The sequence below is a fragment of the Akanthomyces muscarius genome, chromosome 2 (assembly GCF_028009165.1).
Source record: "Akanthomyces muscarius strain Ve6 chromosome 2, whole genome shotgun sequence".
Taxonomy (NCBI): domain Eukaryota; kingdom Fungi; phylum Ascomycota; class Sordariomycetes; order Hypocreales; family Cordycipitaceae; genus Akanthomyces; species Akanthomyces muscarius.
In genome coordinates, this window is record NC_079242.1 from 5,055,354 (window position 1) to 5,078,120 (window position 22,767).

Sequence of the window (22,767 nt, forward strand, 5' to 3'; positions counted from 1 at the left end):
CAAGACGGGCTGTTCGGCGTGTCGCGGAAGCAACATTGCTAGACCAACCGCCAACCCCCCTAAACCGGCCTGGCGTTACCGCTGATGGGCGTGCCGTTAAAGATCGTGCGACACCCCCCACCCTCATCGCGCCATGACTCCGTCAACCGTCAAGCCACGAGGCAATCCGCCACCTTCCAACCGTCAGCATAGCGTCGAAGCTACTACGTACGTGATGAAGCTGAGGCTGGTCCTCTGGTAGTGGCCAGGTAAGATGGGATTCAATTTAGCCCGAGTCCTTGCGCCGCAAGCGCAATGTACTAGGGCTGCGAGCTCGCGGGAATATACCGTAAACAGCCCAGCTGGGCTTGTAGGCAGATTCAGCTGTTTTGAAGAATAAAGACGATGGATTCTGCGCTGCACATCAGAGCAGAGTACTTCGCCTGCTACATTGAGCTTTCTCTGCCAGGTGTCATTGAACAGAGAATATGACGATCGATCCGTATACACCAAGTTTCGCTGAGCGACGCGGCTCTGCTGATGCCCATCCCACCAAGGCTCTCGTGCCCATCTCCTCCAATGAGCAGCTGCAGCGCCATATAAACAGTGGCAGTACGAATGCAGAGGATGCAACCAACTTTTGGAAGGATCGGTTCCGTCGCCACGCAGGGCAGCAGCCGGTAATACACTGCTTCCCCCAGCAGTACAACTGGCCCCGTTCCGAGACTGCCATCGTTGTCCCGAATGATCTGCTCAAACAGGCTCGTGGGCTATGCGACCGCTTCAGACTCCGCTTTGACGACTTTTTATACGGTACCTGGGCCATTGTTGCCGCTCAGCATGCACCCTCTTCGACGGCGAAGGCCGCCGCGATCTTCACCATACCGAGCCACAGACAAACCAGAACCCCTCAGAGTGAACAATATATCATCACCGAGGATAAAAAAGACTTAGTACCGCTTGTTCTATCTTTCTCCAAAGATATGTCTGTTCTTTCATATCTTCGTCATGTTGCCGAGGTTGTGCACCAGTCCGCAGCAGCTAGCTTCCTGAGTCATGAGGAGATTCTTCGACTCGCTGGTGCCTCCCGGCCCCAAGTCAAGCTCAGTGTCGACTGCAAGGGCCCGAGCCTTGTCCAAAACCACGTCATGTCCGCTGACGACGAGTTCCCTCTCGTCATCAATATTTCCACGTCGCCACTGTTCGTGATGAGCATGCGCCACAGCGCGGACCTCCCCAAGCTCGACGCTCGCTTGATCCTCGAGCACTTCACCGCCACCCTACAAAATGTTACCGAGAACCCCAAGCAAAGACTGTCAGAAGTACGCATGATTTTACCTGTCGAAGAGTTTCTTCTGAGCGAGTACGGAAAGGCCGCTGTACCAGCACAGACAGGCCTGCTGCACCAGCTTGTCGAGACACAGGCGCTCAACACTCCGCACGCAGATGCCGTACAGTTTGAGGACGACGAACCCATCTCATATTACACACTGAATCAGCGCGCAAATCAACTTGCACGAAACTTACTGCAATATAGACCCAGAGTTGTGGCAGTGCACATGCGCACCTCTGCCGACTTTATAGTCTCTCTCCTCGCCATTCTGAAAGCTGGCGCTGCGTACGTCATTCTCGATGTCGACGCCGCACAATCTCGCAAAGCCTTTATGGTCGAGGACGTCGCCGCTGACTTTCTCCTCGTGGACGAAACTACACGCGGGCAGTTCCCTGCCGAACACGACATTGGTCAAGTCACCATCGTATCCCGCCAGTACGACGCCAGCAACCTCTTCCTCGCTCAGGAACCAACCGATATCGCGTACATCATCTACACTTCTGGTTCCACCGGCCGACCCAAAGCAGCCCTGCTAGCTCACCAGGCCGCGTACAATGGCCTTGTCTGCTTCCCCAGAATCGAGGAACTGCGCCAGCTGCTCTTCTTCAACCCTGTCTTTTCGGCCGCGCAGCGATCTATCTGGGCGACCCTCTCGGTCGGAGGCTGCCTCTGCTTGGCGCAGAAGAAGAATTTCATTGTAAACTTGGCCGACACAATACAGAAGATGGATATAACCTCGATCGACATGACGTCCACGACTGCGGCGCTCATATCGCCTGCGCAGGTGCCTTCGCTGCGACGAATGATGCTCGGTGGCGAGCCCGCCAGTCCCTCAGTGGTTAAGACTTGGGGGCACAGAGTTCAGCTGTACTCATCGTATGGCTTGAGCGAGTGCACACAGCTCAACATGCGACAAAGACTACTCTCGGAGGCCAGCTCGAGCTCGCGGGTCATTGGGATGCCGTATGACACAACGATGTCGTACATCGTTGAACCCGGTACGATGGAGCTGTCGCCGCTGCTTGTCCCCGGTGAGCTTTGTCTCGGTGGTGCACAACTCGCCAGCGGTTATCTGAACTCGGAAGAACTGACAGCCAAGCGCTTTGTCACGAATCCGTTTAGTCACGGGAAATTATACAGGACTGGAGACATGGCTGTGCGACACGCCGACGGGGCGATTGAGCTGATTGGGCGCGTGGACTTCCAGGCCAAGATCAACGGCCAGAGGGTAGACCCGGGGGAGCCAAACTTCTTTATACAAAGGCACAAGTTTGTGAAACATTCTTCTATCGTGCCTTGCGTAATCAACAACAAGACGGTTCTTGTTGCAGCAGTCGTGGTCGCGCAGGGTGAAACCGTCTGGTCCAGCACGGTGCGCGCTTTGCGCGCGTACCTTGCCGCTCAAGTGCCCGGCTACATGATGCCGAGCTTTTGGATCCCCATGGACAAATTACCACTGAATGCCAACGACAAGGTGGACTTGGGCGCCATTCGAAACCTGGCGGAGGAGTCTGGACGTGCGGGGACTCTCGGGCCTGATGCGGGCGCAGAGGGTGGTCATGATGCTGTCTTTAATGCTACAGAGACTGTAATCCGCGTTCTTTGGTCCGAAATTCTGTCTGTGTCATTGAACGCGGTGAAACTACAGAGTTCCTTAGTCTCACTTGGAGGCACCTCACTCGAGGCTATCCAGGTGGTGTCGCGACTACAATCACAGCACGGTCTTGTCCTCGCAGTGGAAGACATGGTTCTCGATCACATCCTCGCTGAAATTGCCAAGCTTGCCGCCACTGTCACGGCACCGGCAACATCACAGGCTCCTGCGCCATTCAGCCTGTTGAAGCACGCAACATCTGCGGAGCTTCTAGGAATGAAGGTCACCGAGGCAGAAGACGCCTTCCCCGTCACAGCGCTCCAGGAAGCCGTCATAGCAAACACTATCCTCGGCGGCACAGCTTACATCTACAGCCGCTCGTACAGCTTCCAAGGACATAGCGAGCAGGACGTGATGCGGAGCCTACAGTTTCTAATGGAGTCTCAGCCTCTTTTGCGTACTACGTTTGTTCCCAGCGGCACCTCCTTCGTTCAGGTCATCAAAAAGACTGCGACTCTCCCGCTCACCACATCAAATCTCAACGTTGAAACATACATAAAAAATGCGACGGCACAGGGCATGCGCATAGGGGACCTCTGGTGGCGGGTCGGCATCCTCCCCGACCATGTCCTTGTCATCACCAGCCACCATGCCCTGTTTGACTACTGGTCCAATGAGTTCATCCCACAGGATCTGTCGTCTATCATTAGCGGACGAACTCCCGCGGCAAGAGGCCGATTTAGCAGCTATGTCAAGTATTTACAGTCGAAAGATGCCACAGTCACAAAAGACTTTTGGAAGAACTATCTGGAGGGGATTAGCCCTAAGTCCCTGCATGATCGCACGCACGCCGAAAATAAAGTCACAGCGTCGCTTGCAGCGGACCTAAGAAAGACGGCATCCAAACTCAAAACCACGCCCAGCATCTTACTCTACGCCGCCTGGTCCGTTGTCCTTTCCGCCGTGCATGCCACTAATGACGTGGTGATGGGCGTTACTCTCTCCGGCAGAGATTCGCCTGTCCCAGGTATCCTGGAAATGGCCGGTCCAACACTCATGATTGCCCCGTTACGGGTGCAAGTCGACAGAACTAGCTCTTTTGGCGCGCACTGCGCCTACGTCCAGAAACAGCTGCTGGACGTCGCTGCCCATGCGCATGTTGGCCTTCGAACGATTCTCAAAATCAGCAGGCAGTCCAATAGCCTGTTTGACTCGATGGTGAACTTTCTCATTAAGATTTCGCCGGCCGATCAAAACGACGGTCTGAAGGCACTACCGTTCATGAGTCTCGGCGAGGTGGAACATGCCAAGCTCGAGCTGAATAACGAAACCTTGGACCGAATTACACTTACTTCAACACTGGAATCCGACTTTGCACAGTACTTAGCTGACTTTGTTGCCAATGTGCTTCGCAATGGTGGCGAGGCGCTAAACGCTCCTGTCAAGGAGCTGGTGTCGGTGTCGCTCCCAGCTGAATCTGAGTTGCACAGTTCTGACGCATCAATCCTAGCTACACCAAGATCCATTAGCGAGAGGAATGTGGCTCCATCACTCACCTCGGACGATGAGAATATGCTTGACGAGGCATGGCCATACATGCCCTCCGACCTCGGCTTCTCTGCCTTCATGCGCATGGCAGCCTCGCACCCGTCACGCATTGCCGTGCAAGACATTTCTGGAGACGACATCACTTATGCCGGTCTCGCAATCAGAGTCCACCAGCTCGCCGGTGTCCTCCCCTACCGCGGCGTCAAGCTCGAGCAGATCGTTCCTGTACTGCTTGAAAAGTCCATCAACACTATCGTCGCAATCTTCGGCATCCTTGTCTCTGGTGGTGCTCTGCTGACTCTCGGCCCAGAAACCCCCAGAAGCCGCAACATGGTTATTATTGAGGACTGCAAGGCTACGCATGTCATTACTGACCGCCTGAATAAGAGTTTCTTTGACGGCCTCCCATATAGGGTTATTGTCATTGACGACATTGACTGGAATGGCTTGCCGATTGAACGGCCAATTACGCCGGGTCTGAGCCCAGACTCTCTTGCCTACGTCATTTACACCTCTGGCAGTACCGGCAAGCCAAAGGGCACGCTCATCACGCACGGGGCCCTGGCGGCGGCGACCGAAGGCATTATTGACAACACAAATTTGAGGAACAACCGGTTTCGAATCCTGTGGACCCTCAACTATACATTTGACGGCTCTTTCGACGGCCTCTTCTCTGCGCTGTCCAGCGGTTCAACTCTCTGCGTGGCCCAACAGAGCTCAATCGTCGCGAACCTTGCCGACTTTGTTAACGAAATGAAAGTCGATCGGATCAACATCACACCGTCTATGGGCACACTCTTTCATCCGAACGACGTGCCACGCGTCAAGGTACTCATGACAGGCGGCGAGCCCATCACACCCCATATACTGAGTGTGTGGGCGCCTCGCGTTGTCGTGTATAACGCCTACGGGCCGACCGAGGCCACAATCTGCATCAGCATCAGCATAATGCTTCCCGGAATGAACTTGCGCAACGTCGGTCGCATTTTCAAATCTGTGCAAGCCGTGATCCTCGACGCTGACACAATGGAGCCCGTAGCAGACGGCGAGATTGGTGAGTTGTGCTTGTCTGGTCCCCAATTGGCCCGCGGCTACCTCGAGCGGGCGGACGCCACGGCTAAGGCATTCCGATTTGTCGATGGTGTGAGAACTTACCTGACCGGCGACTTGGCAAAATTTCTTCCAAACGGTGAGATTGAGCTCTACGGTCGCAAAGACGACCAGGTCAAGCTCAACGGGTACAGGATCGAGCTGGGCGAGATTGAGGTCTCGATAGTGAAGAGTGGCGCTTTCGAGGCGTGTGTGGCTGTGATTGCCACTATCATGAAAAAGAAGCAGATTGTGGCATTTTGCTCTCACGAGAATGCAGAGACGGGAGATAATATTTTGCTGCCAGTGGACAAGGCCATTGAGGTTAGCCAGGTCACGGCGCGCCTTACGTCGCTGCCCAGGTACATGGTTCCCACACTCTGGCTCCCCGTCGCGACGTGGCCACTCACACCAAACGGCAAGGTGGACAGGAAGCGCCTAAGCCAACTCGCCGAGGAGATGCCAGTAGAGGCCGTGAAGAAATACTTACCGCGCGAGGAAAAGACTACTGTGGCGACTGAGCAGGAGCTTGCTCTGCAATTGATCTGGGCGAACCTATTTGAGGTTGCGACGCAGGATATTCATGGCGGAACCACTTTCCATAGTCTAGGCGGTGACTCCATATCTGCTCTCAATCTCGCTGGCGTGCTTCGCAAGGCAGGCTATGATATCAAGGTCAACGACTTGATTTCTGCACAGACGCTCCAAGGCCAGGCCAATCTTCTGTCTGAGGAGCGCAGGATCATAGACAAGATGGACGCAGTTGATCAATTGCCTGTGTACATACCAGCGCCAGAGATTTACACGCGTCTCCAGGATCTGGCTATTACGGATGACGAGATTGAGGAAATTTACCCCTGCAGCCCTGGCCAAGTGGAATTTCTCACGCAAGGCAACAAGCAGGAGCAATTCTGGCAGTTGTTGACCCTGCGAGAACTTCCAGCTGATGTGAACTTTTACCGCTGGATCGAACTGACTACGATGCTCACAGCGCGGAACCAGATTCTGCGCGCTGTGTACATCTGCGGGGAGGAAGGTAACACGGCGACAGCGGTGCAGGTAATTCTCAAGCGGCCAGCGTTGAACCTGCGCTATCAGTCTTACTCCACAGACGACGAAATGAAAGCCATCGTTGACGCAGAGTGGGCTCTTCGCTTCGACCCGAGCAAAGCGTTTGTGCGGTACACATTGCTCACACACACGGTCACTGGCAGGCGAGACATCATCATCAAGCTGGACCACGCATCTTACGACGGCACGCTTCTTCACATTTTTGACGATCAGTTCAAGACCTTGAACCAAGGGCATGCTTGCGCCCCCAGCACCGAGTTTCGGGAATTTATCAACCACATACGGGCGACGCCCAAGCAACCGCAGCTGCAATACTGGACCGACCTGCTGAGGGGCAAGACATTCCATTACCCCGTTCAGGCGAGGAATCCTAGGGTGTACCAGTGGCAGGTCTCCAAAATAAGCCTGGAAGCCGGCATCGACGACACCGCGCAAGCTGCCGGCGTGACGGCGCCGATTGTCTTTCAGACAGGGTACAGCCTACTGCTAGCGCACCTGAGTGGCTCACAACACGTTGTGTACGACAATTTGGTTACGGGGCGCAACGTGCCTCTGGACAACCCGCAGCTGATCAACGGCAATTGCGCCAACTTTTTGCCGTTCCTGTGCAGCGTTGACAACACCAAGCCAATGAGGGTGCTGCTCCAAGAAACGCAGGCGTCATTCTGGCAGTCTACCGAGAACGGGCTTGTGTCTCTCGGCGAGATTTACGATGCTCTAGGCGAGGATCGGAACACAGCGGCGGCAAAATGTCTGTTTTGCTTCCAGCCATTTGAGCCGGCCGACGCAGCGGACAAGCGCGACCACATGCGTTGGATTGTCATGAAGATGAGCCACAACACAATGTCGTTCAACTACGCCATCCAGCTGGAGGTTGGCAAAGGGGCGATTGCGGGTGAGTATGTTGTCAGGCTTGGGTTCGATGAGCGGGTGTTTACGACGAAGGAGGCGAGGGCTGCGCTGGGGTGGTATGAGGAGTGTCTGAGAGGAATGTTGGCGAAGATGTAGACGATAAGACGAAAATAGAAAAGAGGATCTGAAAGAAATGAGGCAGACAGAGAAGGGCAAAAAAGGGCCTAATCTATGGCGATAGTTGGCTGGAGCTCACTGAGATCAGCACTTCTCTACATGGGGTTGGAAATTGCAAATAAACATCCCTTGTTCACGCTCAGTTCCACAAAATGTGCAATCAAGTTGTAGTAGAGTCCGGTTTCTTTGTGTTGGTAGGGAAAGATAGAAAGCATGTATATTTTAAATAAAGACATCGAGCCTAGTAAATGTTCATCTTTTTCGCACATCCTAGTAGTTGCAAATACCTTGTCCACGGGCGAATGCGGCGGGACTGAAGTTCCATTGGGCTGTGGTCTTGTTAGCTCTTTCAACATATCTGCATAAAGCTTGACCCGATGCTGCTTACTAGGAATGCTGTCCATGGGCTGGAGATTGTCGGCAGCAAAGAAGTAGTAGTCGTCTGTGCGGAAGTCCGAGACCGAGTTGGGGGGGCAAGTGTTTTTGAATTGGGTGTAACGGTCATCGTGCATGCTGTGGTGCCATTTGCTCACAAAGACACGGGCGTGGTTCTGATACTTCTGGCCGAGGCTGAGCTGATCGTTTCCATTGGAAAAGGTGTTCTGAATATCACCCCACTGCTTTGAGGGGTGGCTGCCATCTTGCTCAAAGATCATTCTGTTGCGGTAGAAGGTCTTGCCGCCATCATTGGAGCCCCAAACGAGAATCACCCACTCGATGTCGTGTCGGTGCCCAGTGTCCTTGGTAAAGTACACGTTGTAGGCGATACGGAACTCCGTCTGGCTGCAGCGGCGGAGGTCCCAGTAGGTAGGGAAAGAGAACAGGTGGGTATTTGCGCCATTGAAGTTGGGCTGGGCGGGGCAGTTGTGGTTCAGCTTGTGGATGTTGCAGTTGTCTTGCGCATTTCCACCGTTTTGCTGTCCATTCACGCTGGCGGAGCTGGGGAGGCAAGTACCAGTAGGAAAGTTGAATTGACTATATAGGCGACATGGTTAAAAATGACATCAAAGTGCTGCGACTAGAATGTAAGACGTACGGGGCTGCTGCAGAGGCTACACCTATTGCGTTGTTGTAAAACATGTTGACATCGTAGGAGTCATTAGCAAAAGCGCCAGCTGCGAGAGCGACAAAGGAGAGAAGCTTTGAGAACATTGGTCAAAGTAGCGTAGAGATGTATAGATGCAAGTGTAGAGCTTTTCTGAAGCTTGTTGTAATTCTGCTCAAGTGTAGAGATGTCGAACCTTTTATACGCGAGAGCGCGCGAGAAGGCTTATACAGAAAACAAGGCTGGATGAATAGTTCTTAGCCGATATCCTAGCAATCTTACGTGAGAAGTTAAAAAAACTCGGAAAAACTGGCAAGTTCTTTTGGAACCATGTCTACCAACAGAACGCTGATTAATTGGCGTATCGAGTAAGAACACGAGAATTGCACTGATATCCAATACTCGGGCCCGCCGATCCGGCAACTCACTATGGGTCAATGTGGGACAATTTGTGCTGGAGGAGTTTAGCGGTATGGGCGGCCGCAACTTCACGTTTCCACCAACCAGGGCATTTTACGCACTCTACATCCATAGTAGGAAGACACTAGCCACTTGACTAGGTAACGACCTGACTCATAGGGGGGAAAATTACGGGAAAATATAATAGCCTAAGCGAACTAGTATTTTTATTAATAACTAAGTAGCTAGTATATTAGTTTTATACTTAGCTAAAAGTATTTCTAAATAATTTACTATTAATTATTATATATTAGTATATAAGACTATTTAGAAATATTATAAAGATTATAATATATATAATATTAAAACCTAATTAGTAGTTAATTTTCTTTTTAAATATAAATTATTTAAAAATAAAAATTATAATAAAAACATAATTATAGAAAACTATTAACTTTTAAATTTATAAAATAATATAGTTAATAAGTAAGTAGTGTAGATAAGCGAGTACACGTGCCCACACTACTTCCTACAGAAGGGTGGTATATAGCCCTATAACTACTATAGTTATAGAGCTATATTATAAGGCGCTCTAACTTTAAATAATTATATTAAATTAAGTATAATAGATAAAAATAAACTAATTTAACTTCTAACTATATAAGCTACTTAATCTTTACTTTCTAATTTTTTCTCTTTTTTTACGTACAGTTTCTTATTCTTATTCCTACTTCTTCTCCTTATATTATACTTTATATTAGGCTGCCTTAAAGGCTGCCTTCTACCTCTCTTAGACTATATAATGTATAAAAGAGGTGTATAAAACTCCTCCTTTTTATAGATAATAATTCTATTATCTATAAGCCTTATAAGCCCGGTTTTATATATTTTTAATATCTTTAAGGTAGTATAAAATCTAATTATATTAGGTAGTAATAGCTACTATACTAGTATATACCTACTTAAGGTACTAAATAAAGTAATAATAACTCTACCTATACTATTTAATAGGTATTAATTTTTTAACTAATAATTCTATAAAGTAAAAGGTAATATTAATAGTATATAAATTATATAGAGTTTATAGTAGTAATAAGAAATTATAGCTAAGAGGTGATAATAGTGGTATTTCTAGTACTTTATCTTTTTTAGCCGCTTATAGGTATAATTTTCGAATTTCTTTAAGTATAATTTTAGGATTATATAAAGAAATGCTAATTTTTTAAAATACTAAAAAAATTAAGTCTATCTTTATTATATAGAGATATATATTTTAGATAATAGTGAAGAATTTAATTTTAAAGATATTAATTAGCTTATTATATACTAGCTTATTAATAGCCTCTAAATAGTAATATTTTTAAAACAAATTTACTATATTAAGAGACTAAAAAATATAAGTTAATTATAATAGGAAGTTATAATATATAATATTTTTAGAATTTATATAATTTAGAAATTTATATATATAGTACCTATTATAACTATTAAATAAAAGTAATTATTACTTTAAAGAGCTCTTATTTTTAGTATATTTTTTAAAGAATTTAATTTAGGTAAAGCCTACTTTATTATTTAAATAACCTTTATCTATAATAGTAACTTAAGTAGTATTTAAAAGCTTAGAAATATTATATTATTAAACTAAATACACTTTATCTTATACTATAAGATATAGTACTTTAATAAAGTCTCTTCTAACTAAGATTAACTTAATATAGCTTACTAGTTTATAGTTTAAAGGTATAGCTCTTCTTAAAGCGTTTTTTAGCTTATAGGTAATAATAGACATCCTATTAGCTATCCTAATTTAAAAACCAGTCTTATCTATATTCTATATAGTATCTAAAGTAGTTCTATAATTATTAATAGTTTTCTAGATATCTTTAAAATAATTTTTAATAGTACTAAGATTTTTAGTATCCTACCTTACTAGATTATAAATTTTATTATATCTAATATTTAATTTATAGTGTTTAATAAAGTTATTAACTTAGTATATAGTAATATAGTTTAAAGTAGGATTATATAGTAATAACTACTCTTTAATTATCTAATTAGCTATATTTATTATCTATAATTTTAATACTAAAAGATTTATATTATCTATATAAATAATTATATCTAAAATTATATATTCTTTACCTTCTTCTAGCTTTACTATATATAAATATTATAGGCGACCTAGCTAGACACTTATACTGTGTCTATATAGTACCTTATATGTTAGCCTATATATCTTTATAACTATTTAAAGTTTTACTTTAGGGTTTTAGCTAAGATAAAATAAGGTATTATTAATACGTTCCTCTTAATCTTAATCAAATCTATTTATTAGGGTAGAAGTTACGTGTTATTAAAGATAGAATGTGGAAAAAGTGGCTGTAGGGCTATAGTGGTTATAGGGCTATATAGCACCCTTCCGTAGGAAGTGGTGCGGGCACGTGTAATACACCTCTACTAACCTTTTAACCTTTAATTATTAGTAATTTAACTATAATATAGTTTATAGGTGAGTAAACTATATAGGCGAGTAGGCTACCTTATATAACCTTATATTCTAGAATATATTAGAATAAAGGAATAAAATTTCTAATTAATAAAGACTACTTAAAATCCTCTAAAAAGGGAATATCTATTACCTTTCTATATATCCTACAATTATAGCTAATTTCACTATACTTTTTAAAGTACTAATAGTATATTTTATCCTATCTTAGCTAATTAGGATTTTTAGAGTTAGTTTTATAATACTAGGAATATAAATACTAAAGAAAAGCTATACACCTACTTATAGAATACTCTATATACTCTAATATTAAGGTATTACTTTTATAAGGGTAATATATTAAGTATTAGTATAATAGAGTGTGTTTTTAAGTAATTAATTATAATCTTTAAGAATTAAGTTAATTTAGGTTAAGTTATTTTATATAGGTTAAAATTAGTAAGTTTTTTTAAATTAAGTATAAAGTTATATTATATTTAGCTATTATATTAGTTATAGATAGTTATTTAAGGTATATTATAGATTAATATAACTTTTTTATAACTTAATTTTAAGTCTTTTTTAAAAGCTTTAAGTGTAAAAATAATACCTACCTCTTTTAAAAGGATTTTTATAAATTATTATTAAGTAATAGAAGTGTTAAAATAAAGGGTGTTAAAAACTAGGTAGAGTAGATAACTTACTTATTTAGGCGACTTACTTATTAACTATATTAAGTAATATAAAAATATTATTATTCTTAATATAGTATATTTTATTTTTATTTTTCTTAAAAAGTAAAGTAAAGTTAGTTTTTCTTTAAATCTTCTAGTATTTAAAATTAGTTTCTAAATAAGGTTTATAATTAATATTAGTATTATAATATAAAAACGATTTATACTTAAGTTTTCTATAAGTATTATATATAGTTATTATATAAGTATAATACTTAAAGAATATAGTATATATTTAGTATATAAAGTTAAATACTTAAATAAAGTAAAGTAGTTTTATTACTTTATATAGAAATATTATTTTCTATTAAAGAAAACTAATAAATTAATATAGTTAAGTTAGATAATGTGGTTAATAAGTGAGTCGCCTAGATAAGCGAGTCGCCCGGTTTTCCCTATATATTTCCTAAATCTAGAATAACTTTATTATAGTAGGGCTAAAATAGCTAGTCTCTTTTAATATTAGATATAAAACTATTAAATTACCTATATATTTAAGAATAATATTTTATATTAATTATTTAAATTTAAATAACTAATTTAATAGTAATTAGATTTAATTCTTTCTTAAACTCTTTTTAAAATTAATTATATTTTAGTCTCTTTAAAAATAGAATATCTTTTTAATATATAGTATACTATAATAATAAGAATAGATATAAAGGCTTAAGAAAAAATATCGTTAATCTTTTTAATAAGTTAAATAAGAAAAATAAAGAATAAAAGAAAATTTCTTATTTTTAATATAACTTATTAAAAGGATTAATTATATTTATCTATTAAGTCTTACTAGCTATATATAGTTTCATTAAAGCTCTCTATTAAGTCTTATAGTTATATATATAAAGACTATAAAGTTATTAAATTTAAAGAGAATTTAGAAAAGAATTAAATCTAATATATATTATTTAATATAATATATAATTACTATTTATCTTTAATTATTACTATTTTACTATAAATAGTTTAATAACTTAATATACTATATCTAAAAGCCTAGCTATTTTAGCTTTACTCTTATAGAGTTATTTTAACTTTAGTAAATAAGTGGGGCAAAACGGGCGACTCGCTTATCTAGGCGACTCGCTTATTAACCATATTATATTAAATATATTAATATTTCTATAATTAATTTAAAGTTTCTTTCTTTTATAAATAGAGTACTAACTAAGGTGCTTTTAAGTTCTAATATTATTAAGATATAATTAAATACTCTCTAAATATCTAATCTAGTAAATATAGGTTTATTATTTTTATTAGATACTAATTAGATTTTAAATTCCTAGTCTTTATTTAAGCTAGTATTATCTATTAAGTAGTATTTATTTACTTTTAAGTATTATTCTATATTAGAGATATATATTTTACTATTTACTATATTTAGATTATAAGTAAATAAGTCTTTATAGTTAGCTATATAAAGCTTTTATTCTTCTCTAATAAGCTTTTATTATTTCTTAAAAGTTTAGTATTTATTTATAAAGTATTTAATTTTATTATAATTATAATATTTCCCTTTTTTTATATATATATAATTAAGTTCTATTAGTTTAATATAATATTTATATATAGTAAAAGCTTTTTAGGATTTACTTATATTAGGTTTATTAAACTTTATATAGTTATTATATTTTTATTTACTTATTATTTCTTAATATTATTTATATAACTAGTTATTTATTTTTATAACTATTTTAATAAAAGTATTAAATAGTTTAAGTTATTTTTTTAATAAATATTATTTTTAACTTTTTTTTTAAGATCTTAATAGAAGATTTTAATTAAAACTTTCTATTTCTAATTAAGTTTAGTTATAATTTATTTAAACTCTCTTATATAATAAGTAGTAGATTTAGTTTATTAAAGATAGATAAGCTATTAAATAGCTTTTTTATATTTATTAGGATTTCTAAATATATTAAAAAGTTAATTTTTAAAAGTTTTATATTTATAAAGGTACTAGGCTTTAGCCCACTATTATGACTAAGATGGCACGGGTTAAGCGTCAGCCGGCCGAGCTCAGGGTCGACTTCGCTAAGACCCCGGCTAAACTCCGTACTAACTCCGTATAAAACCTAGACCACTACGAAACGGGAAGGGCTCGCTGTCTTCCCGTTTCTTCTCCTTCTTCTCCTTAAGAGAGTTAATAACAATTATAACGCCTATTCGCAGACGCCCTAGGGCTAGTCTATAATAATATTTTAAGAAAATATAAATAATATTTATATTAGTTTTAATACTATACTTTAAATATACTTATAATATAAATTCTTATTATTTTATAGCTTTTCTAATTAAAAGGTTACTAATATAAAGGATTTTATTTTTAATAGTATTAAGTGTTTTATTATTAACCTAAAAATAAGTTTAAATTTAAATAAGGAAACTCTTTATATCTTTTTTATAACTATTAAATAGTTTAGATTTAAAGAACTTAAGTTTATTTACTTAAGCCTTTTTAGATATTCTAAATATAATAATCTAACTTTTATATTATTTTATAGTTTTATAAAAGGTATTAGTTTAAATAAAATAGTTTTAGTTTAAGTTACTAGATTTCTATTTTAAAGTTAGTTATATTTTTACTTTTAATAGATATATTAGCTATTTAAGGTTTTAAAGTAACCTACTAAATAAGATTAATTAAAATATAATAATAACTTATTTATTAAATTATAATAAGTCTATTTCTTAAAAAGTAAGTTAAGCTAAAATTATTAGGTAATATATTCTTAAATAATAGGTAATAAATAGTTATTAAGAGTAAAACCCTTAATAGTAAAACTATTACTTAGATTAATTAATAAAGATCTAAACTACCTAGCTACTAGAATATCTCCTCTTTAAGTACTTATCTATCTCTCTATTATATTCCTTAGTATACTATACTTACTAGTAATTATAATATATACTACTTATTATACTTACTTATAGGCGAGGTGATTAGTCATGTGACTATCTGTCCTAATCAGGCAATCTATATACGCCCGTAGGGCCGCTGCCTTAGGCCGCTCCTACGCCCGCTTCTGTTCTTTCTTCGTTCATAACACACGTATTCTGATCAGGCGGAGTGCAGGCGCCTTCGTCCAGGCCGTCAGCCCAGCCGCCCTAGGCCGCCTCTATGTTACTTTTCGTCGTTCGTAACACCTAGCTTATAGTAGCTATAAGGTTATAGTAAGAGGTTTTAGAAAAAGCTTCTTATTAAGAATATTACCTTTATCTTTATAGCTAGTTATTAGCGCTACCTCTAGTTAGGTTAGTAGTAGTATCGTTTCTAGTAAGTATCCTTATAAGTATCTCCTAGCCTATTAGTATTAAGCTTATAGCTTCCCTTTTATAAGTCTATTAAGGTGTCTTTATTAGCTTTCTATTTAGGTTATAACTAAGACTTAGTCTTATATCTTGGCTAACCGGTGTTATTAGGGGCAACTGCGGGGGCTCTAGGACGGAGATGCGTCATTAGCGGTCGGCCGTAGCTCCGCCGAAGCCGTCTCGTTTGGCCTGTTGGAACAGCTAGTAGTTCCGCCGGCTGAGCCCTAGACATGCATATGCATACAAATTCATGTCCACCTACGATTGGGCTATTACTGGTAGCCACAAAATGGTGACCTGGAACAGCGGTTGGTGAAGGGGCAGCGAACAAGTTAAACTCCGGCCCACCTAACCGATTAGGCTGGGCCTATGGCGGGTGTCTTGATTATGGCAAGCCGGTATTGCCACCTAGACGCCCTCTGTCACGCAGGCATGGCAATTATTATTAATTTGCGAACGTAAGGCAATCTACTGCAATTTCACTTTTACGCGCGTATTACCATAATGCTCGGACGCGTGCAAGCCGACTTGAGGGCTCTGAAGGACTGGCACGGTGGTGTACTATGGTCGGCTGGCTGGAATAAGTTTGGGAACGGTGCCCCTTTCGGGCGATTTACGACGCCTCTCGTGCAGTAGAAGCCAATTTGGTGGAAAAGGGCCCGTTATGAGAGGGATCCGAACAGGGGTGGCCGGGGAGTAATGCTTAGGTGAAAAACGGGAACAGGGCCTGTTCCAGTAACTACTGACTGAGTAGGTTTGACAGGATAAGCGATAGGATCAACCATTTTATTAGACTAAGCGCCTCAAGCTTAGCAACTATATAGGGAAAAACCTATCTAATAGGAGAGAAAAAGCCCTATATGAAAAAAGTCTAAATACAGCTTTTAGGGAAGTCTAATAGGAAGATTATCCTACTTTAAATCCTCCCCTGACTGGATACAAAAATCAGACTTTCCTGCTGGGGCTTCATGACATCTACCACACGTCTCAGCGAATGCGATTTCATAGTCGTCCACACAATCGAAAAGCGAATCGACCCTGTTATGCTCTGTCGTAGTCACGTGGGCATCTACGAGAGCTTGGACGATATTAGGTTCCCAGCCCTCTTTGCTCTCTACATACCATAAGCATCTCTACCACCTATATTCGGCTGTTTGCACTTACTCATCTTGCGGAGTGTCCGTCCGCAATAACTCAAGCCAGGACTGCACGGTGAGGCAACGACAACCGCCGCCGTAGTAGCCATCAAGAAAGAACCCAGCTTCATGGCGAACCAGGATTTAGTAAAGGACAAAGAGGACCTTACTAGTGGAACAGAAATTTTGGGGTGCAGTAGTTGCTGGGTTTTGTTAACCAGGTTCGTCAACGGCACTCGAGCCGGACATTCTTATTTATACCCCGACGCTTATGGTGAAGATATGCTTAACTGCGGCACTGAGACATATTATCAAAGCTGATAGCTGAAAGTAAGACCGTGGATGTAAAAATGTGTTGTAATTGTTTCAACCATTAGGAGCCTTATCCAAGTAGTAGCTTCCGAGTGACAAGGAATATGCAGGCATATTTTGTTCTACAACCTATAAACTTTCACATTGGATCAACACGATCGACGTGACTAGCGCTAGTCTAGTTGCTGTGTCTCGGTTGCGTGCCGTGTCTCGGCTGCTTGCCCACACAGCTATCCGCGCATTTGCGATTGCAGAGTTACACTTCGCAGAGTTTTCTGGATGTAAAAGAAATTCGTCTACTGTGGGACAAAACTAACAAAAAGTCCTTATTATGAGCAGCATTCGTCAGCATAATGGCTCATATGTTTTCCCACATTCGCATTTATGCTGTGTTGTTATCAGCATAAAGCACTGGCTGCCCGCGATCCAGCCAGCCTGCCAAATCACAATATTCAGCGGTTCATCCACCCGAGTTCACCCGATACATTGACCCCACTTCATTTGCTGGAAATTGTTCCAGACTGAGCATAGTCTGGAGAAAATGCGTGGTACTGCTGTCAGCCTGACCTGTGCTCAGTTCAGCTCGTTCTACGAAGGCTGGACTATGAACATGTCTGAGGTGCTGGCAAGTGAAGGATTTCCGGTCGACGCAATGCACTGTCTTGGCGCATAGTGCGGGCTGAAGCATGAGTGACAACATTATTGCGTTGTGTTTCTTGACTACCTAAGAACGCGATTTCGGCCGGGCCAGGGTCGTCGGGATCGCCCTCGAGCGAAACACCGTAAGGCTTTCAGAGAAGCTCATGGACTAGGAAATTAAGTGCATTGGGAGATATTCTGATCAAGGACTAACCCTAGAGGGGCGGGATATAACCTCACAAAACAGCTATGGCAAACTACAAATAGGAGGAGGCTCGTCCAGCTGCTGCTTTGCTACAGTGTCTTGCGGCAAACGTGCAGAGATAAAAGGTTCGACGTAAGGACGTATCCAGACCTGACTTATTTGGTTGGTCATGTTTAGGTGCTATACAATCTACTTTCCCCGAAACTCTTAGGATGTGTCTAACGAGCTATAGGCAGAGATACATGGGAAGACATTACAGGGAGGACATGCAGCGGTTAAAGGCAATTCATGCTAACTGAAACCTAGCATCTGAATGAAAAAGCGGTGGCAACGTTACTATAGGGAGGGCGCATGGTCTCAAATGGGCGAACGCGATGGCGCCAACCGAGCCCAACGAGATTGAGAGACAAGGACATCATAAACTAACCCATCTACCGAATACTTCTATCAGATTGACCTCATAACGCATCAAAGTGGCGTGCCTGAGGCTACCTGCCGCGAAAGACTCGATAAGAATAAATATATCTCCAGGTACAATAGCCGCTGTGCTTCGCCCGCTTTGCAGGCCCACTCCCCCGCGCCCTTGGTGAGACATGAATAAGCTAGGGGGCCAAGACAACATTCTGCCCAAACATGGCAGGGATGCTGCAACACGACTATTGCCTTAGTTGGCGAATTGTAGGCAATGGCCGCCTGTGAGTTACTGGACCTTTGACTGAGACCTTTTGTCACCGCCCGGTGTAGCAGTACCTGTGACTCACTGGTGCTAGAAATTAGACCAAGCCTAGAATATATAATTCCGACTTTTCCAGTCTCCCAGAGTTGCCTATGATCATTTTCCGCAGAAGGCAATTCACTCTTGAGACTCCCTTCATCTTGTTTTGTTTTAGCCCACCACCATGGGAAAAAACTCATCCATTGTAGCTTTCCTCGCTACACTTGATCTGCTGTGTCCAATCCAGGCCCGTCAGCTGCCGCTTGGCTCAAAATCCGACGCAATCGGCAGCATTGGCCCATCCCCTATCCCAAGAATCCTTACCAACATCCGAGGCACTGACACCACTCGACCTGAAATCAGGATTCTGGATGCCAGAGGCGGTGAGATCATGTGGAGCTGGAATTCTGATGTGGACCTTCATTTTACCGGCGGTATCTCCAAGTCATTACGGAAGTGCATTACGGAAAACGTCAGCGCCACTGATGCCAAGCAGTCGCCGAGCGGCGACCTCATAGCCGCGATATACGGAAATTCGATCATTGTTGTTCAGCACTTGCCAGAGACCTCTAGTGATAGAAGGGTTGTCTGGGCAGTGTGCGCTGATTCTGGCCTACTTGCGCATTCCCATACGCTAGAATTCCTGCCAGATGGTCTACTTGCAACCGCCACTTCGGGTCAAAGCCAAAAAGACGGGCTCTTGATATTCAACATCAGCACCGGTTTACAAGATGAGCCCAAACCAGTCCAATCCATAAGCGGCTACCCAGATATACACGCTTTGGTTTGGGAACCCGCAACAAGCCTCCTGTGGGCGGCCGGAGCCAATGCATCTATTGACGACGCTGCGACTTCCTCCGGACTGATACGAGGATATCAGTATCAACGTCCCGGCACACACGCTTCGCCACTTCATACAACGCCAGTTTATGAATGGATCATGCCTCATCCCACTCAAATTTTTACTGAGTGGTCCGGTGTCGGCGCGTATGAGGCGGAATGGGATGGTCCGCACGACCTGATCTCCGTCCCTGGACAAGACGCTTTCCTAGTCCCAACAGACACGGACTTGTATTATTTGAACAGGACTACTGGCGAGTTCCGAGTGGGCAGCAGCGTGGCTAAAACCTACCTTCCCTCTTTTCGGCCTGTCGGCAATCGGAGCGGGGTGAATCGGCAGGGTCATCCAGAAGAGCTACCCCGGTCGGATCTCAAAAGTATTAGTTTTGGAATAGATGGGGCGGTGGTTTATGTGCAGGCCAGGTGGCGAGCCTTTTTTGGAAATTTTATCAACGTTTTGGACGAGAGAGGCTGGCGTTATGTTCGTTCTCGGGGGCAAATTTACCGGGCACGATGGTTGCGACCTACCTAGCTTCCAATAAGTTCTCTATGGGGATTAGAATAGCCCACTTCGCTTCCGCCAGCCAACCCAGCCCTAGTCTAGAAGACCTCCGCAGTTCATAACCTCCTGGGCTATCTCATCGACATCAATAGTCTTATCGTCTTTGGTTTATTCAGAATAAAGATATGGAGCTCGTTTCACCGACAGTTAGACGTCTTAGTCATAATTTCAGAAGTACAGAGTAGCATGCCTCTTCTCTAGAACGCCTTCTTGGAGAAGGAAAAGCAAAGCCAACTGTTCCACATGTTTGCACATGTGAGCTTCACCCGCGACCCTCGTGCCGTAAGGGATATGGTGCCTGAGAAGGTGTGGGTGAACTCACAAACTAGAATCGCGATCCATATTAGCTTGCTGTCTGCCGTCATGGTTCAGTCTGCCCCAGTAGAAGGACTCGCTGTATCGAACCTGTATGTCTTGACTCGCCGCCAGTGCTCGAAAACACGATGAGAGTCGAATGTCGATCCCTTCGGCCGTTCCCATCCGGGAATGGCTGAGTCCGAGCCCCAGCCACTTTGACACCATGTGGTCCCCAGGGCTACGGCTAGTTTTTCGTGCCTGCTTCCTGGGGCCACTAACGATGCTGGCGACTACAGCTGCAACCCGGCAGCCAGGTTTGCGCCCTAATCGACGGCTGCTACTACCTCGTCTAGCTAGATCTTCTGCAGCGCAGTCTTCCCCGCCGGCTCATACTTCCAAACTTGTCCAGGTTGCTGGTGCTGCGAGCTGCCAGCCGACCACTCAAAAGCGGGGGGCATGATTCCTTTTTTTGCTTTAGTGTCATCACTGCCTATTTTCAAGAGAGTCCATAGAGTGCACCGGAAACTGATGAATCAGAACAACAAGCATATTAGCAACGTCATTCTTCATTTTGGGTACGTGATAGGCACTCCAGTGTGGTGAAACAGCTGTTTGGCTACGTCCTCGTCATCCCCAACCACTTCGATTTGCTATCGCTTTCCACGCTATAGCTTGATGATTTTAATAGGTGTTTTCGTTTTAGGAGCTCGCAAGATACCTAGTAACTAAATCCGAAATTATATTTCTATATTTACTTTTAAATTTCCCGCTCCGCTAAGCTTACAACCTTTTAGCGTAATAGTACGGCGGCTTGCTAATTAGCTAGCTAATAGCTTTATAGCTAGTTATAATATTATAAATAGCGATAGTAATATAATTAGCTCTAGTTATACATTAGATAGCTAAGTGTTAGCTAAAAGGTAAGGCGTCTAATAAGAGCTTCTTATAGAAAAGCCTAAAAATAGAATTACGCTAGTAACTAGTAACTATCTTATAAGGGTAAGTATAGACATCCTACTTTAATATACTTTAAGTGTGTAATATAAGGGCGTATAAAAGAGCGTATAGATATAAGAGGTGTGCCTTTGGATTTAGCTAGCGTAGCAGTTAGGCTAGTCTAATATTAGGCTAGCTAAACGCCTTTACCACAGCTAGTAGGTCGAACACCCAGTCTTTTACACTAGAGCTATTAGGCTGGCCTAACTGCTACGCTAGCTGAATCTAAAGGTAAAACTCTTAAGTCTATATGCCCTTCTATAAGTATCTACCCCCTATTTTTATACGCTATCTTATATAAAGGTATATACTATCTTATATCCGCTATCTTATAAAAGCACGCCTCTTACCTTTATGCGCCTGTTATGAACGATAGGAAGTGACGCAAGGCGACTAGGGAAGCGGCCCAAGAGGACGGCCTTATAGCGCCTACAGGCTCCCCGATTAAGCCTTACAGTCACGTGACCTTATTGGATCACTAGAGCGAGTAAGCTAATAAGCTATAAGGGGATTATAAGAGTGAGTAAGCTAGTAATCTAAGAGAAGTAATAAGGAGGTAAACTATTATATAAAGAAAGTATTAAGAACTAGAATGTATATAAGGCAGACTAGGGAAGCGGCCTAAGGAGCGACTAGGTGGGCATCTATAGGTCGCCTAATTAGGATACTAGGTTATATAACTAGATTATTATAGATTATAGTAAGCTAGTAGTAATCTAAGATAGTATCTTTAATAATAGATTATTTAGGATTACTAGTAATTTAAGTAATCTAAGAAATATAATAAAGAGGTAAATAAGTACTTAAAGAAGAGGTATTCTAATAGTTAAGTAGTTTAAATCTTTATTAATTAATCTAAATAATAGTTTTATTATTAAAAGTTATACTTTTAATAATTAACTTATAATATTACTTAATATATTACTTTATAACTTTAAGTTTAACTTATTTTCTAAGAAATAGATTTATTATAACTTAAATTTAAGTTATTATTATATTTTAATTAATCCTATTTAGTAAATTACTTTTTAACTTTAAGTAATTAACCTTTTATAATATCTATTATAAATAAAAATATTACTAATCTTATCTAATATATAGTATAAATAAGGTAGTAAATTAAAGCTTTTATTATATAAATCTAAAATATATAAGTTAAAAATATTAAAACTTTTATACTTTTTAAGTTCTTTAAACCTAAATTATTTAATAGAATTAAAAAAGATATATATACTTTCCCTATTTAAGTTAAAACTTACTTTTAAGTTAATACTACTATTATTAATCCTACTATCTAAATACTTACTATTAGAAACCTTCTTACTAATAAGATAATAGAATAGTAGGAGCTAACTTTTAGGGACTACCTTAATAATAAAACCTTTAAAGATAGCTAAATAGAACTCTTTTATAATAGACTATAAGAAAATATAAAAGATAAAAT

The 22,767-nt window shown here is 41.6% G+C and overlaps 3 protein-coding genes across 3 annotated transcripts; 1 reads left to right on the forward strand and 2 right to left on the reverse strand.

Moving 5' to 3' along the window:
* Window positions 1-467: 467 nt before the first annotated feature.
* LMH87_004822 (uncharacterized protein) lies at window positions 468-7,622 on the forward strand (the record flags this gene model as incomplete). Its single annotated transcript, XM_056196098.1, has 1 exon — window positions 468-7,622. One exon carries the CDS (start codon window positions 468-470, stop codon window positions 7,620-7,622), a length of 7,155 nt encoding a protein of 2,384 aa, XP_056049661.1.
* A 291-nt stretch (window positions 7,623-7,913) lies between these two features.
* LMH87_004823 (uncharacterized protein) lies at window positions 7,914-8,795 on the reverse strand (the record flags this gene model as incomplete). The annotated part of the gene is made up of 3 exons (XM_056196099.1): window positions 7,914-7,972; window positions 8,032-8,618; window positions 8,680-8,795. The coding sequence occupies 3 exons, from the start codon at window positions 8,793-8,795 to the stop codon at window positions 7,914-7,916; spliced, it is 762 nt and encodes a 253-aa protein (XP_056049662.1).
* A 7,737-nt stretch (window positions 8,796-16,532) lies between these two features.
* Window positions 16,533-16,789, reverse strand: LMH87_004824 (uncharacterized protein; the record flags this gene model as incomplete). Its single annotated transcript, XM_056196100.1, has 2 exons — window positions 16,533-16,735; window positions 16,786-16,789. 2 exons carry the CDS (start codon window positions 16,787-16,789, stop codon window positions 16,533-16,535), a joined length of 207 nt encoding a protein of 68 aa, XP_056049663.1.
* Window positions 16,790-22,767: the final 5,978 nt, after the last annotated feature.